Raw genomic sequence first — 14,794 nt, forward strand, 5'->3', positions numbered from 1 at the left:
GCCCCTCTCTGTGTCTGTTAGTCCCATATCCATTCTGCAGGTGTTCTCTTTCCTAAGGTAAGAGGAGTCCCAAACATGTCTTCAGAGCCAGTCTTGGGTTCAAATCCTGACTTGGTTCATTTCTGAGTGTGGCACTTGGATAAGAGACCCACCCACCTTTTCTCCGTGCCTCAGTTTCCCCATGTAACTGCATGTAACGGCAGGTGTCCCACTGTCAGGAAGATGGCCATGGTGACCTCCTGCTTCCCCCTGCAGGGCCGTAGCAGCACCAAAGCCAAGAAACCGCCCGGGGAGAGTGACTTCGACACCATCAAGCTCATAAGCAATGGTGCCTACGGGTGAGCCACCCGGGGCTCTGGCGGGGGAAGGGTGGCGGAGGCCGGGTGTCTCGGAGGTGACGGCCGGTCCTCGCTCTCTCCCCCTGCAGTGCTGTCTACCTGGTTCGGCACCGCGACACGCGGCAGCGCTTCGCGATGAAGAAGATCAACAAGCAGAACCTGATCCTGCGCAACCAGATCCAGCAGGCCTTCGTGGAGCGCGACATCCTCACCTTCGCCGAGAACCCCTTTGTGGTCGGCATGTTCTGCTCCTTCGAGACCAGGCGCCACCTCTGCATGGTCATGGAATACGTGGAAGGTGTGGCTGCCTGCGGGGCTGCTGGGCTCGGGGCTGCCGCGGGCCGTTGGACCCACGGTCACCATACTACTGTCTGCCTGTATGTTTTCCCATCCATTTACCCATCTGGACAATGATCCATCCATTCATCCCCTTTATTTATTTATCCAATCATCTCTTGGTTTATCGATGTGCTTTTTATTTCATCAATATAGATACAGCCACCCTGCGGTCTATTACCCATCCATCCATCCTTCTGTCTATCCACTTGCATATCCACTTTTCTGTCCCTACCTGCATGCACTATTAGTTAATCCAGCTCTCTGCTCACCCATATCTATTCAATGGTTCATTTATTTATTGGAGATGCGGTCTCACTGTGTTGCTCAAGTGATCCTCCTGCCTCAGGCTCCGGAGTAGCTGGGACCACAGCTGTGTGCCACCATGCCTGGCCTTCATGCAGTCATTTATTCTATGACCCATCTGTTTATCACCCTTAATTGTGTTTACTCATTCTACCTTTATTTAAATTAAGACTTTGCTGCCTCTTTTTTTTTTTTTTTTTTTTCCTTTTGTGGTGCTGGGGATTGAACCCAGGGCCTTGTGCTACATTCCGGCCCAAGACTTTGCTTTTTGAGAGGAATTTTAGGTTTGAAGGAAAATGTATTGGAAAGTACACAATTCCCACATACTTCCTCCTTTGCTTCCTCCTCATTTCCTCATATTATTTCCATCTTGTATAAATGCGGTAAATTTATTACAATTGATGAACCAATTAACTAAGGCCCACAGTGTGTAGTTCAGGCTTTGCTCTGTGTTTTATACCTATTATCCACCCATCCATCTTTTTATGTGTCTATCCCCTCATTCATTCACCTGTTTATCCACCGCCTCAGTCATCTATCAATCCATCCATACCTGTCTGTATATTTATTAATCCATCATCCATCTGTCAATCTACTATCTATATTTTTTATTTATTCGCCTAAACTTCCCTTCCAGCATCTATCTCATCATCTATCTCTGCCTTACACTGGCTATTCTCTATACATTTGTCATCTACCTGTTATATCTATCATTTCTCTGTCTACTATCATGTCATCAGTTTCTTTACGATTATGATACTGTTATCTATCATCTATTATCCAATCATCTGTCATCTGTTCTATCATCTCTCTACTGTACTATTTACCTGTCTGTTCTATCTAGCTAGTCAGCTTCCTCCATAAGCCACAGTTCATGGGTCCACCAGTTTGTCCATCAGCCCTCTCATCCATTCATCCAACCATCAATGTGTATATTATTTTCTCATCTGTGTATTCATCCATTCTTTGGATTCACCCCAGGAGAAACCCTTCCACCCTGGGAGCATATACATGTTGTGCTCATCAGGACAAATACACCATTTCTTAGGGCCAAATACACCATTTCTTAGGGCCAAACCATGCCAGTCCTGAGCCTTACTCCTCCATTCATTTATTCAACAAATGTCCTCATTGTGTCCCTTGTGGCAATGCTGTGGTAGCAATGGTGGCACAGAGGGAAAACAGTCCTCTCCCTCATGGAGCTTCCATTCTGGCCCATGGAAACAGACTATAAACAGACCAGTGGAGACAAGGTAATTTCAGAGTGAGGACCACAGGGAGGATCATGAGGCTGGAGGGGTGAGGGAGATATGGGTGGACAGGGGCCTCTGGGCCTGGATTATACCAGGACATGTGATCTCTTGGTTCACAAACTTAGGACCGTGTGTCTGGATGTGGAGGAGCAGCAAGGAGGCCAATGGGGCCTAGTGAGGAGAAGGGTGTGCTGAGCATGCAGGGCCTTGGAGCCTGGAATGGCATTGGATTTCATTCCAAATGCAACAGGAAGCCACTGGAGGGTTTTAAGCAGTGGTCTGACTTATGTTTTAAGAACATCCATTTAGCTTAGTGGCAGGGAAACCAGGGCAATGGCAGCTGCATTAGTCCAGGCTCATGGAGGAGGAGATGGAGCAGCAGGTGCAACCGGGATCTCTAGCCAGTGGAGCATGCTGAGCCTGGCCCAGCCCAGAGCATCATTTGAAATCAACCCACTGTGGTTTCCAGCAGATTTGTGTGTTAGAATCAGTTGGGGCTGGACATGGTGGTGCACTCCTGTAATCCCAGCAGCTCGGGAGGCTGACGCAGGACGATCTTGAGTTCAAAGCCAGCCTCATCAACTTAATGAGGTCCTAAGCAACTCAATGAGAACTTGTCTCTAAATAAAATATTAAAAAGGTCAGGAGATGTGACTCAGTGGTTAAATACCCCTGGGTTCAATCCCTGGTACCAAAAAAAAAAAATTAGCTGGGGTTGTGACCGGAGGCAGATTCTGGTACACTGACTTCAGAGTCTCACTTGTCAGTATATGAAGCCTAGCTAAATAATCTAATTCAAGCAAAATAGACAAAGGGGGTGGGGAGAAGGAAGGACAATGAACTTGGCTCGTGTGCCTTTTTTTTTTTTTTTTTTTTTTTTTTTTTGGTACTGGGGATACAGGATCTTGCCAAATCGATCAGGCTGGTCTCTAACTTGTGATCCTCCTGCCTCAACCTCCCAAGTGGCTGGGATGACAGGCATGTACCACCACTCCTAGCTGGCTCATGTGACTTTGCAAAAAATATTTTTAGCTGTAGATGGATACAATACCTTTATTTATTTTATGTGGTGCTGAGGATCGAACCCAGAGCCTCACATGCACTAGGCAAGCTGCACTACTGAGCCACAACCCCAGCCCCCTCATGTGGTCTTAAAATCAACAGCACTTCTGCAGTGGCCGAATGTCGGTTCTCTCACCATTCCAGTGGGAATCTCTCTGTTTCTTGGTCTGCTCTCCTCACAAGCCCTGAGGTAGCAAGAGTGTCATTCAGCAGATCCCAGATTACAGTTAGGAGCTTAGGAATCTTTGTGAAAAAAAAAGATCAAAAATTCTGAGGGTTACTCCCTGGAACAACCTGTGCTGCATGCTGACCCAGAGAGAACTTTAACTCCTGTAATAAATAAGGGGGAGCTGGGCACAGTGGTGGCCACTAGTAATTCCGGCTACTCAGGAGGCTGAGGCTGGAGGATCACAGGTTCAAAATGCCTGAACAACTTAGTGATACCCTGCCTCAAAAGTTAAAATATAAAGGGCTGGAGATGTTGCTCAGTGGTAGAGTGCCCTAGGTTCGATCCCCAGTAAAACAAACAAACAAATAGAAAAAGGGAGTGGATATTGGGGAGTCTCAAATGCCAATGTTGCTCATAGTAAATCTTTTTGGGAGTACTGGGGGTTGAATGTAGGGGGTGGTTAGTGAACCCCATGGCCTCACTAAGTTTCTTAGGGCCTCAATAAATTGCTGAAGCTGGCCTTGAACTTGAGATCCTCCTGCCACAGTCTCCAAGTCATTGGGATTATGCAAGCACATCACTGCACCAGCAGTCCTTATAGTAAATTTTGTAGAGGTGAGGAATCTGAATTTTAAGGCCCTTGACCCTCAAGGTTTATATGCCAAGAGGTCAAGTACTGTGTTCCTAGACAGCTACATATTAGCAGTCTTTGGCTCCACCTCCACTGTCAACTTCTTGCATGATCCAACCTCTCTCTGTCTCAGCCTCCATGTGTATAAAATGGACTGATGATGCTGACTTTGGAAATGGCTAGAAGGATGAGTGGCGCTTGAAAGAGGGCAACTCCCCGGGAACGAGGGAGGTCCCTTCTTTTTTTTTTTTTTTTTTTTTTTTTTTTTTTTTTTTTTTGCGGTGCTGGGGATTGAACCCAGGGCCCTGTGCTTGTAAGGCAAGCACTTTATCAACTGAGCTATCTCCCCAGCCCCTGGGAGGTCCCTTCTGATCCTCGATTCTCCTTATCTGCGAAGTGAGGGCGATGGAAGGAAGTTGACGCCATGGTGCATGTCTAGCCCTCGGATCTGGGGCAGGGTGCCTCCTTTTCACCTGGGTCCGTTCCCTGGCCCACAGGTGGCGACTGTGCCACCCTGCTGAAGAATATCGGGGCGCTTCCGGTGGAGATGGCCCGCATGTACTTCGCCGAGACCGTGCTGGCGCTTGAGTACTTGCACAACTACGGCATCGTGCACCGCGACCTCAAGCCAGACAAGTGAGCTTCACCCCACCCAGCCCTTCCTCCCTGCCCCTTGGGAGGCTAGGGTGAAGTGGCCAGCCGCCTCTGAGAGCGCCATGTGTGTTTGCAGTCTCCTCATCACCTCCATGGGTCACATCAAGCTCACCGATTTCGGACTCTCCAAGATGGGGCTCATGAGCCTCACCACCAACCTATATGAAGGCCACATCGAGAAGGATGCCCGGGAGTTCCTGGACAAACAGGTGTGTGGCGGGCGTGGGGGTCACCGAGGGTGGAGTGACCCGGCAGGACCTCAGGGGCCCAGGGCCTGGTGGGGGGCAGTTATCCCTCGAGGCCACTCCTGCGGCCAGGGCGCGGGCTGACCGCCTGCCCCCAGGTGTGTGGGACCCCAGAGTACATCGCACCCGAGGTCATCCTGCGCCAGGGCTACGGCAAGCCAGTGGACTGGTGGGCCATGGGGATCATTCTCTACGAGTTCCTGGTGGGCTGCGTGCCCTTCTTCGGGGACACACCGGAAGAGCTCTTTGGACAGGTCATCAGTGGTATGTGCCTTCTAAGTGGGAAGGTGGGGGCACGAGGAGAAGGATAGGATCTGGGCCCCATGGGCTCCCAGAGCCATCTCTTAGCGCCGCTTATCTTTGCAGATGACATCCTGTGGCCCGAGGGGGATGAGGCCCTGCCCACAGACGCCCAGCTCCTGATATCCAGTCTCCTGCAGACCAACCCCCTGGTTCGGCTTGGGGCAGGTAAGAGGGCTGCTGTGCAGGGGAGCTGAGGCCGGAGGGCCTGTTGAGGAACAGGACATCATAACCCAGGCCCAGCCGTCCTGTGGCCTTGGGGTGGAACACGGGGTGAAGGGCTGGGCTGGCCAGCAGCGGCCGCTGGGATCCCTTGCCTCCCAGGTGGTGCCTTTGAGGTGAAGCAACACAGTTTCTTTCGAGACCTGGACTGGACGGGGCTGCTGAGGCAGAAAGCTGAGTTCATCCCCCACCTAGAGTCTGAAGACGACACCAGCTACTTCGACAGTGAGTGGCCACCGGAGATGGGGCCTGGGTGGAGGACAGGACCTTAGAGTAAGGCCTGGGATAGAGCCAGACACCTGGATAAGGAGGCTGACATTGAGGCGGGGGCGTGGCCGACTCTGAAGCAGAACGACGAAGGCATGGCCTGTCGTGAGGCGGGGCTAGTTCAAGAACCAGTGAAAACTCTGGTTGCGGGTAGGGGTGGAGCCGGGACAGGAGTGCGTTCTAAGGTTGGGACTGGGTCAGAGGACGGTAGGGACCAAAAGCGGGGGCGGGGGTGGGGGGCCGCTGGTCTGAGATAGTGCCAGGGTGCAGGGCACTGTAGATACGATCTGGGAGTGTGGCCTCTCAGAATGAAGAAGGGACCCAGGATGGGGGCAGAGCCTGAACCCATCCGACAATGTGGCAGTGGTGTGGCCTCACCTGTAGGCCCGGCAAGATCCCGAGTGGAACTCTGAGGAATAGACCGGTAACCACAGTCACCGCCCCACCCTCTCCCCAGCCCGCTCAGACAGGTACCACCACGTGAACTCCTACGATGAAGATGACACCACAGAGGAGGAGCCCGTAGAGATCCGCCAGTTCTCCTCCTGCTCCCCGCGCTTCAGCAAGGTGGGTTGAGGCTGGGCTTGATGAGGGGTTGGGGGCAAGACCAGCTTTGGGACTAGGGTTGAGGAAACAGGTGAAGCGGCCGGAGGGGTCGTGGGAGCAGGGCCCCAGGCGCTCAAGTCCTGAGTATTGGGAAGTCACTTAGGGGTGGGAGTTAGGAAGCGGCGAGGCCTGGGGGGAGTCAGGATGAGGGAGTATGGGGGTTTGTGGGCACTGAGTGGAGTCTAAGGAGAACCAGGACAGTTGGTGCGGATGAGGCTCACAGTGGGGCAGGGTTAAGTCTTAACCTGTCCGGTTAAGGTCTGGGGGCGAAGATGACAGGGGACGGGGCAAAGCTGAGCATGGTCTAGCGTTGAGGAGCAGCTTGGGGAGGGGTGCCAGGCCTCGCCTAGTTGAGGGTAGACGTGCATTGGGTAGTGGCCTGGGTAGATGTGGTTGGACAAAGAGCAGATTGTTGAGGTCTTTGGCGGGGCCTAGAACAAGGCAGGCCTAAAATCTGTGGGATGGGGCTTGAAGAATTGTTGAATTAAAAGAAATATATATATATATATATATATATATATGTATATATGTATGTTGTAGATCGATACAATATATTTTATAGATTTATTTATTTTATGTGGTGCAGCAAATCAAACCCAGTGCCTCACACGTGCTAGGCAAGCGCTCTCCCACTGGGCCACAACCCCAGCCCCGAACTGTCAGACACTGAGGGACTTAGGCAGGGTGGGGCGATTATTATTATTATTATTATTTTATTTTTATTTTTTACGGTGCTGGGGATTGAACCCAGGACCCTGTGCTTGCGAGGCAAACACTTTACCAACTAAGCTATCTCCCCAGCCCCCAATTATTGGTTATTGATGGAAATTGGGCGGGGATGGGCTCGGGAAGACAAGCGCAGTAGGCGGATCTAGTGTCAGGAAGCCACTTGGCTTGTGAGCCACGGTGGACCCACCACCACCTACCCACCTTGCAGGTGTATAGCAGTATGGAGCAGCTGTCCCAGCATGAGCCCAAGACCCCTGTAGCAGCCGCAGGGGGCAGCAAGCGGGAGCCAGGCGCCAAGGACGAGAAGGTGGCCGGCAAGCGGGAGGGGCTGGGCGGCCTGACCCTGCGTGAGAAGACCTGGAGAGGGGGCTCTCCGGAGATGTGAGCAGGGGTAGGGCTGGGTTCGGGGGCGGGGCATAGGTCGTGTCTCAGCTGACCACCACCCCTCCGCGCAGCAAGCGCTTCTCTGCATCCGAGGCAAGTTTCCTGGAGGGGGAGGCCAGTCCCCCGCTGGGTGCGCGTCGCCGTTTCTCGGCGCTGCTGGAGCCCAGTCGCTTCAGCGCCCCACAAGAGGACGAGGATGAGGCCCGGCTGCGCAGGCCTCCCCGGCCCGGCTCCGATCCCCCAGGCTCATTGGATGCGCGGGCCCCCAAAGAGGCAGCGGCTCAAGGGGAAAGCACTCCCAGCACCGGGGAACCCGAGGCCAGTGAGTCCCCTCTCCTGCCGCCTTCCCCGACTCCCCAGTGGCAATATATTGAGCATTTGATGAGTCTGGTAGTATTTGCACTCCAGCCTGAAATGCTTATTAACATTAGAAACACGGGCTACTATGCTCGCCCTGACGTGATACGCTCGGAAACTGAGGACTTCTGCCCTCACAATCCAGCAGGGGAGAGAAGTGGGAAGAGCACTCCAGGCAGAGGGAACAGCATGTGAGAAGTCCCTGGCCTTGGACTGATGTCTAACCCACCTGTTCTGTATTGCAGCTGAGCGCCCACGCCCAGGTGACCTCTGCCCACCCTTGAAGGATGGGGACCCATCAGGTCCTAGGGCCACCAATGACCTGGTTCTTCGACGTGCACGGCACCAGCAGCTCTCAGGGGACCCAGCGGTTGAAAAGCGGCCTTCTAGAACTGGGGGCAAAGTCATCAAGTCAGCTTCGGCCACAGCCTTGTCTGTCATGATTCCTGCAGGTATTCCGGGGTTTCATCCAGCAAGGGAGGGGCTAAACCCACTTGAATCAGGACAGGCCAGGGAAAATAGTGCATTTTCCCTGTTCACAGTGATTGGCTCCAGGATGGACCAATGACAGTCAGCTCTGGGACTTTGAGTCGGAAGGAGGGAGGAGCACATACCGGGAGAACTGTATCTAATTGGCCATGACATGTAACCATTGTTCTATGTCTACAGTGGACCCTCATGGAAGCTCACCCCTTGCTAGTCCCATGTCACCAAGATCTCTCTCCTCCAACCCGTCCTCACGGGACTCCTCACCCAGCCGGGACTACTCACCGGCTGTCAGTGGCCTCCGCTCCCCTATCACCATACAACGATCAGGCAAAAAATATGGCTTTACACTGCGGGCCATCCGCGTCTACATGGGTGACTCAGATGTCTACAGTGTCCACCATATTGTTTGGGTGAGCACTTACGGGTTAGATTTCTTTCCAAGGGTGAGGAGTGGGGAGAGAGAAGGCCTCTGGGTAAGAATTGCTTGTGACTCCCTCTTTAACTTACCTCTCTGACCCTCAGTTTCTTCATCTGTAAAATGGGAAGAATATGACTATTTCATAAGGTGTTATGAAGACTATAGTGCATGCAGAGCCAGGTGTCTGGCACATAAGCTTATGGAGCTTTTCTTATTACTATTCTGGTTAATCCTGCCCCTGTGGGATTCCCCGTCCCCAGCACGTGGAGGAGGGTGGCCCAGCCCAAGAGGCGGGGCTCTGTGCCGGGGACCTCATCACCCACGTGAACGGGGAACCTGTGCATGGCATGGTGCATCCTGAGGTCGTGGAGCTGATCCTTAAGGTGAGTGCGGGGCAGGACCCACTCTGGGTGGAGGGTGGGGAAGACCCGAGCCTTCTCCAGCAGACCATTCCTTCCCTTTCTCCCCCAGAGCGGCAACAAGGTGGCGGTGACCACAACACCCTTTGAAAATACCTCCATCCGCATTGGTCCCGCAAGGCGCAGCAGCTACAAGGCCAAAATGGCTCGAAGGAACAAGCGGCCCTCTGCCAAGGACGGCCAGGAGAGGTGGGGGCAGGGCCATAAACAGCCTAGTGTGTGATTAGTGGGAGGGAATAAGGCGGTGCGACACAGGTGAGGGCAGGCATAGGGAAGTGCTTGGGAGGGTGGCTAGGACAAAGGGGACCAACAAGGTAAGAGGGGCTGGGAAAGTGGGGAAAGCCAGGAAAGGGAGCTGGGACAGGTTGGGTGAGAGGCATGTAGGACTATCTCAGGCAGGTGTGCGCAGCTGTGGCGGAGAAAGAGCACTGCGCAGAGCAGTGGCCGTGTGTCGGGAGATGGTCCTGCTCTGTCGGTGTGTTTTGAAAGGCCTGGTGAGGCTGGGTTCCGAGATTTCTGTCAGGAGCAGCATACCAGGCAACACCAAGCCACCTGAATACAGTTACACTTGGCTAAACGACAGGAGTCATTCTAACAAATCCTCCCTTAGGGAATTGCATTGTTGTGTGACATCCACGAATGTACTTACATGGCAAGACAGCTAGGAACGAGGACTATCGTGGTTTATGTGGTCCTTCCCTGATCTTATGGAGAGAATGACTGATTTCTTCATAGAATGAGGAGCGAGGGGCTGGGGACTTGACTCTGTTGTAGAGCACTTACCCACTCTGCACAAGATCTGGGTTCCAGCCCCAGCACTACGAATTACACACAAAGATTGAAGGAACTAGGAAGGTGGGTAGGGACAGAGTAGTGTTTTTTTGCTTTTTTCTGTGGTACTGGGGATCAAATCCAGGGTCTCACATGCTAGGCAAGCGCGCTGCCACTGAGTTACACGGAGATCCCAGAGCTGTCTTGATCAGAGGACACTAAAGGGAGAATTTGAGTGAGTGAGTGGAGTCAAAAGAGTCTGCATCAGGTGAATTAAGCCTGATAGGTGGGTTGCAGCAGAAGAGGGAGGGGCCACGAATATGGGAGGAGACAGAAGAGGTTGGTTGGTTTGGATTGGTGTTTCTAGCTTGTACTGAGCAAGGCCAACAATGAGTAGGCGTGGTCCAAAATGGGCGTGGCGGCAGGACAAGGGAGATTCTGACTTGATGGATAGATTGTAAAGGAAGTACTAGAAGCCAAGGGAGGTTACCGCGGCGGTTGTGCGGTCCAGAAGTGGGAGGGGCCAAGAGCTCTGAAGTCTGATCTAGGGGAGTTGTTCCCCTCCCTGTCCTCCAGCAAGAAGCGCAGCTCCCTCTTTCGGAAGATCACCAAGCAGTCGAATCTGCTGCACACTAGCCGCTCGCTATCGTCGCTGAATCGCTCGCTGTCGTCCAGCGACAGTCTTCCGGGTTCGCCCACACATGGGTTGCCAGCGCGCTCTCCCACGCACAGTTACCGCTCCACGCCTGACTCCGCCTATCTAGGTAAGTTTTGCACTGCCTAGGGCGCGGAGAGAGAGGCGCTGGTTTACTAGTGGTGACTAGTGGCTTGGCTGGGAACCTGGCGGTGCTCACTGGGCGCTGCACCTCCCCTCGCACGCAGGCGCCTCATCCCAGAGCAGCTCCCCGGCCTCCAGCACACCCAACTCGCCAGCGTCGTCGGCCTCGCATCACATCCGGCCTAGCACCTTGCACGGCCTGTCCCCGAAGCTCCATCGCCAGTACCGCTCTGCACGCTGCAAGTCAGCCGGCAACATCCCGTTGTCGCCACTGGCGCACACGCCGTCTCCCACACAGGCGTCACCGCCTCCACTGCCCGGCCACACAGTGGGCAGCTCGCATACCACGCAGAGCTTCCCAGCCAAACTGCACTCATCGCCGCCGGTCGTACGCCCGCGCCCCAAGAGTGCCGAGCCTCCCCGCTCGCCGCTGCTCAAGCGCGTGCAGTCCGCGGAGAAGCTGGGAGCCTCGCTAGGCGCTGACAAGAAGGGCGCACTGCGCAAACACAGCCTTGAGGTGGGCCACCCAGATTTCCGCAAGGACTTCCATGGCGAGCTGGCGCTGCATAGCCTAGCAGAGTCCGACGGAGAGACGCCTCCCATCGAGGGTCCTGGCGCGACCCGTCAAGTCGCCGTCCGTCGCCTGGGCCGCCAGGAGTCGCCCCTGAGCCTGGGCGCGGACCCGTTGCTTCCCGAGGGTGCGCCCAGGCCGCCTATATCTAGCAAGGAGAAGGAGTCCCCTGGTGGGGCCGAAGCCTGCCCTCCACCCCGTGCTACAACCCCTGGGGGCCGGACCCTGGAGCGGGACCCGGGCTGCACGCGGCACCAGAGCGTGCAGACGGAAGACGGCGCGGGCGGGGTGGCAAGGGCCGTGGCCAAGGCGGCGCTGAGCCCTGTGCAGGAACACGAGACGGGCAGGCGAAGTAGCTCAGGCGAGGCAAGCACGCCCCTGGTGCCCATTGTGGTAGAGCCAGTGAGGCCTGGGGTCAAGACAGAGGCACCCCAGCCTCCAGTCACGGACTACAAGGGCTTACAGGAACCCGCGACCCAGGCGCCATCTGCCCCTGAGGCCCCGAGGGGCCGGGAGCGCTGGGTGCTGGAGGTGGTGGAGGAGCGGACCACGCTGAGTGGAACTCGCTCCAAGCCGGCTTCCCCCAAGCTCTCCCCAGACCCTCAGCCACCCACGCTAGCCCCAACGAAGAATGCGCCCAGCAGTGCAGGGCCCCCAGCCCCACCCACTTCCCTCCTGGTCCCAGGCACCAAGCCTGAATTAGGACCGACCTCTCGGTGCCCTGCTGAAGCTGTGCCTCCAGCAGGCCCCGCCAAAAAAGGGGCATCCAGCCCAGCACCCCCAGGCCCATAGCCAAGGAGGCCTTTGGTCCTGTGCTGTACAGCCATCCTATACATATGTACACATATAAATAAAGTAAGTCTGTGCTGTGTGAGCTCTCTGGGGCTCACCCTTTCTCCTCAGGCAAGGGGAGACACATTTGCCAGCCCCCATGTCCCGTGCTTGTTGGAAGGTGGAACTCCAGTCCTGGCTACTATGGAGAGGGGAGGTGAATTTGGGGTGTCACGTGTATGCACCAGCTGTATCCAGACCCTTGGGAAGAGTGGAGGGTAGGGCATCCAGTCTGTGTCCCAATGCCCACCTGAAGAAAAAGTCAGTAGCATCATCCAAAGATTTCCTTTTATTCAACAATCCTGAGTGGCATGCATTACAATTCCCATTTTGCAGATTTGTATATGAAGTCACAGAGGTTAAGACACATAATTTAGGTCACACAATTAGGAAGGGGCTAAACTGGGATTCAAACTCAAGTCCAAACTGGTTCCGCAGCCTTACTTCTTTGTTCTGCAGGGTTTTCTGACCCAGCTCTATTCCCTACAGGGTTCCCAAGCTTTCACCAGAGGCTGGAAGGCCTTCCAGAAGGCAGGTATCTGGGCACACAGCGTGCCCCCACCCCGATATTCTTCTCGGAGGTTCCTATTCATGTCACCCACACAGGCCCAGGGCCCTTCTGGGGCCACACACCATTTGGAGTGGTCCTCTGTGGCATTGAAGCTTGGTCCACTTGGTCCGGGGAAGCTTGTCTGGGTCACATCCAGAACCTGCTGGGTCCCTGAGCAGTTGGAGGGCAGGATACCTCTAGAGTTTTGCCAGAATTGGACCTGAAGGTTGCTGCCAAGGGCTGCAGCCAACCAGCCTGAATATAAGTCTGCAGAAAAGAGAAAGAGGACATGGCCAGGGGCAGGGCCAGTGCTAGAGATTCCTAGGTCACTCCCCCTGTCTGGGCTCAACTGTCAATTCTCATCAAGAATGACAACGTTAACGCTGATAGCCCTTACCAAAGGTTTTATGTGCGTCGCTTCGTTCACAACTGTCCTCTAATGCAGGCATGGACTCCCGTTTTTCAGACAAGAAAACAGGCTCACATGAAATCATACATCACACAGCCCAGAAATCATTTTGGATCCTGATGGATGTTTACTGCTCATGTGATTATGGCTACCAAAGAAACCTGATCTGCAGTCCTGGTTTGCTCTAAGCTCTGGCAACACCAGACATTCCCTCCACAAAGGCGCCACGTCTGAGCCTCAGGGCTTACCATCTCCGAACTTTCCAGATTTGGCAAAGCTCTGGAAAGAAGTCCCTGCCTGGGTCGTGAGGGTTACACTGCTGTTCCAGGGTTCATGGAGAACATGGTGGCCCTTGACCACTTCCTCCAGGATGGGGAATTTCTGGGCAAAGACACCATCCAGCTTGTGGTCATAGACCAGAGGGTAGGTGTAGGTCAGTTGCCTGCCTGGAGGACAAGGAAGAAGGGAATGTGAGGCTGATCATTCCAAATTTGGATCCCGGAATCTAGATTCACCTACCTTGCTGACTCTACTCACCAATGCTTAAGAACTGGGTGAGGGGAAAAGACACACAGAGTAGGGTCTGCCCGTAGGCTTGGGCATTATGAGGCCAGCTGTATGCACCAGAGGAGGCAGGTGGAGGGAAGCGTGGCACACTGTGGACCAGCCAAAAGCCCCCTTCTTGGTCCAGGAGCAGGACACCTGAACCAGAAGAGAGAGATCAGAGGACTGCTCAAAGTAGCCCACTTCAAGCAAGATTATCTGCATTTTGCATGGGGTCTTGGAGAAGGTGCAAGCAGGGAACAGATACCAGGGTTTGACAGAGTATGTTCCCACCCTCCGGGCAGATCAAAAGTTAGCTCGGGAAAAATGTATAAGGAAACAGGTGTCTCTCCTTAGCCCCCAATCCAGGCCTCACCCTTCGTATGTCCACGGCTGGAAGAGTCTTGGACCCTGCTGGATATAGGCGGCTGGTCATTGTAGAGTACGAAGGCCAGCTGGGATGCGGGTAGAGGGGAGACAGGAGTAACTTGAAGGTTCCTCCCAAGAGGGGTCCATCCTAGGGTCCCACACCAAGTTCGGACGGCATCCTTTCACCTGGCTAGTGTTGTTACGATACAGTGGCAGCAGGCTGCGGCCCAGGGCCCCTGTGGAGCTGTTGATGGACCCCGCGCCGTCGCGCCAACCCCCTGAGCTCCCGTCCATGTATTTGTACCGCGTTCCCCTCCACACCGCATCCCCGGGCTGGTTCTGGGCTGGTAGCTTGTAGATTACGAACCTGGAGGTTGGGGAAGGCACAGAAAAAGAGAAAGGGAAGAGAAGAAGCTCCACACCTCAGGGAAGAGCCCAGTGATCCCGGAGGCTCCCGGCGGCTCTCCCGCACCTTGCCCCCGCCCAGCCCCGGAGGGATGGTCGTTGCCTGCTGGCTCACCAGTCCACCGGCTGTCCCGAGTCCCCATAGCAGCTCAGGGTTCCAGCAGGGACCCACAGCAGAGCGGCCAGCAGCAGCCGACTCAGTGCTGCCATGTGACTGGAATTGAGGAATCTGCGTTGACTGTGGGGAGCCGGGTCACAAGCTCCTTGTGGCCCTTACTTCCCCAAACTCGGGCGAAAATATCACGAGGGTGGGGACTCCGCCTCTGAGACCAGAAGCAGTGATTTGGATAGGCAGCTTCGGGTCCCCTCTAGGGCGGGGCTT

General features: G+C 54.6%; 2 protein-coding genes across 5 annotated transcripts in view; one reads left to right on the forward strand and one right to left on the reverse strand.

Moving 5' to 3' along the window:
- The window catches only part of MAST1 (microtubule associated serine/threonine kinase 1), a 29,475-nt gene extending 17,222 nt beyond the window's left edge, over positions 1-12,253 (forward strand). For all 4 annotated transcript variants that reach the window (XM_079115969.1, XM_079115967.1, XM_079115970.1 and 1 more), the window contains 16 exons: positions 256-338; positions 428-636; positions 4,593-4,731; positions 4,826-4,958; positions 5,093-5,258; positions 5,361-5,462; positions 5,619-5,741; positions 6,241-6,350; positions 7,327-7,499; positions 7,574-7,824; positions 8,105-8,311; positions 8,529-8,758; positions 9,027-9,149; positions 9,238-9,374; positions 10,533-10,720; positions 10,839-12,253. In XM_079115969.1, the coding sequence (XP_078972095.1) occupies positions 256-338; positions 428-636; positions 4,593-4,731; positions 4,826-4,958; positions 5,093-5,258; positions 5,361-5,462; positions 5,619-5,741; positions 6,241-6,350; positions 7,327-7,499; positions 7,574-7,824; positions 8,105-8,311; positions 8,529-8,758; positions 9,027-9,149; positions 9,238-9,374; positions 10,533-10,720; positions 10,839-12,097 (3,633 nt within the window). In that variant the 3' untranslated portion in view covers positions 12,098-12,253. The remainder of the gene's footprint in view (positions 1-255; positions 339-427; positions 637-4,592; positions 4,732-4,825; positions 4,959-5,092; positions 5,259-5,360; positions 5,463-5,618; positions 5,742-6,240; positions 6,351-7,326; positions 7,500-7,573; positions 7,825-8,104; positions 8,312-8,528; positions 8,759-9,026; positions 9,150-9,237; positions 9,375-10,532; positions 10,721-10,838) is intronic.
- A 154-nt stretch (positions 12,254-12,407) lies between these two features.
- On the reverse strand, positions 12,408-14,772 carry DNASE2 (deoxyribonuclease 2, lysosomal). The gene is made up of 6 exons (XM_079115979.1): positions 14,528-14,772; positions 14,194-14,374; positions 14,015-14,093; positions 13,633-13,797; positions 13,344-13,541; positions 12,408-12,953 (listed from the first exon to the last, which is right to left on the reverse strand). The coding sequence occupies exons 1-6, from the start codon at positions 14,620-14,622 to the stop codon at positions 12,613-12,615; spliced, it is 1,059 nt and encodes a 352-aa protein (XP_078972105.1). The 5' UTR covers positions 14,623-14,772; the 3' UTR covers positions 12,408-12,612.
- Positions 14,773-14,794: the final 22 nt, after the last annotated feature.

This window comes from Sciurus vulgaris (assembly GCF_902686455.1).
Source record: "Sciurus vulgaris genome assembly, chromosome: 16".
Classification (NCBI taxonomy): Eukaryota; Metazoa; Chordata; class Mammalia; order Rodentia; family Sciuridae; genus Sciurus; species Sciurus vulgaris.

What these genes read in the sequence shown, in the direction of transcription:
- DNASE2 (XM_079115979.1), bottom strand. Translation starts at nt 14,622, where the DNA reads ATGGCAGCACTGAGTCGGCTGCTGCTGGCCGCTCTGCTGTGGGTCCCT. An exon ending in TCGGGACAGCCGGTGGACTG is followed by an intron (nt 14,375 to 14,527) that starts GTGAGCCAGCAG and finishes CCCAACCTCCAG; the next exon opens with GTTCGTAATCTACAAGCTAC. An exon ending in CACCCAGTTCTTAAGCATTG is followed by an intron (nt 13,542 to 13,632) that starts GTGAGTAGAGTC and finishes CTTGTCCTCCAG; the next exon opens with GCAGGCAACTGACCTACACC.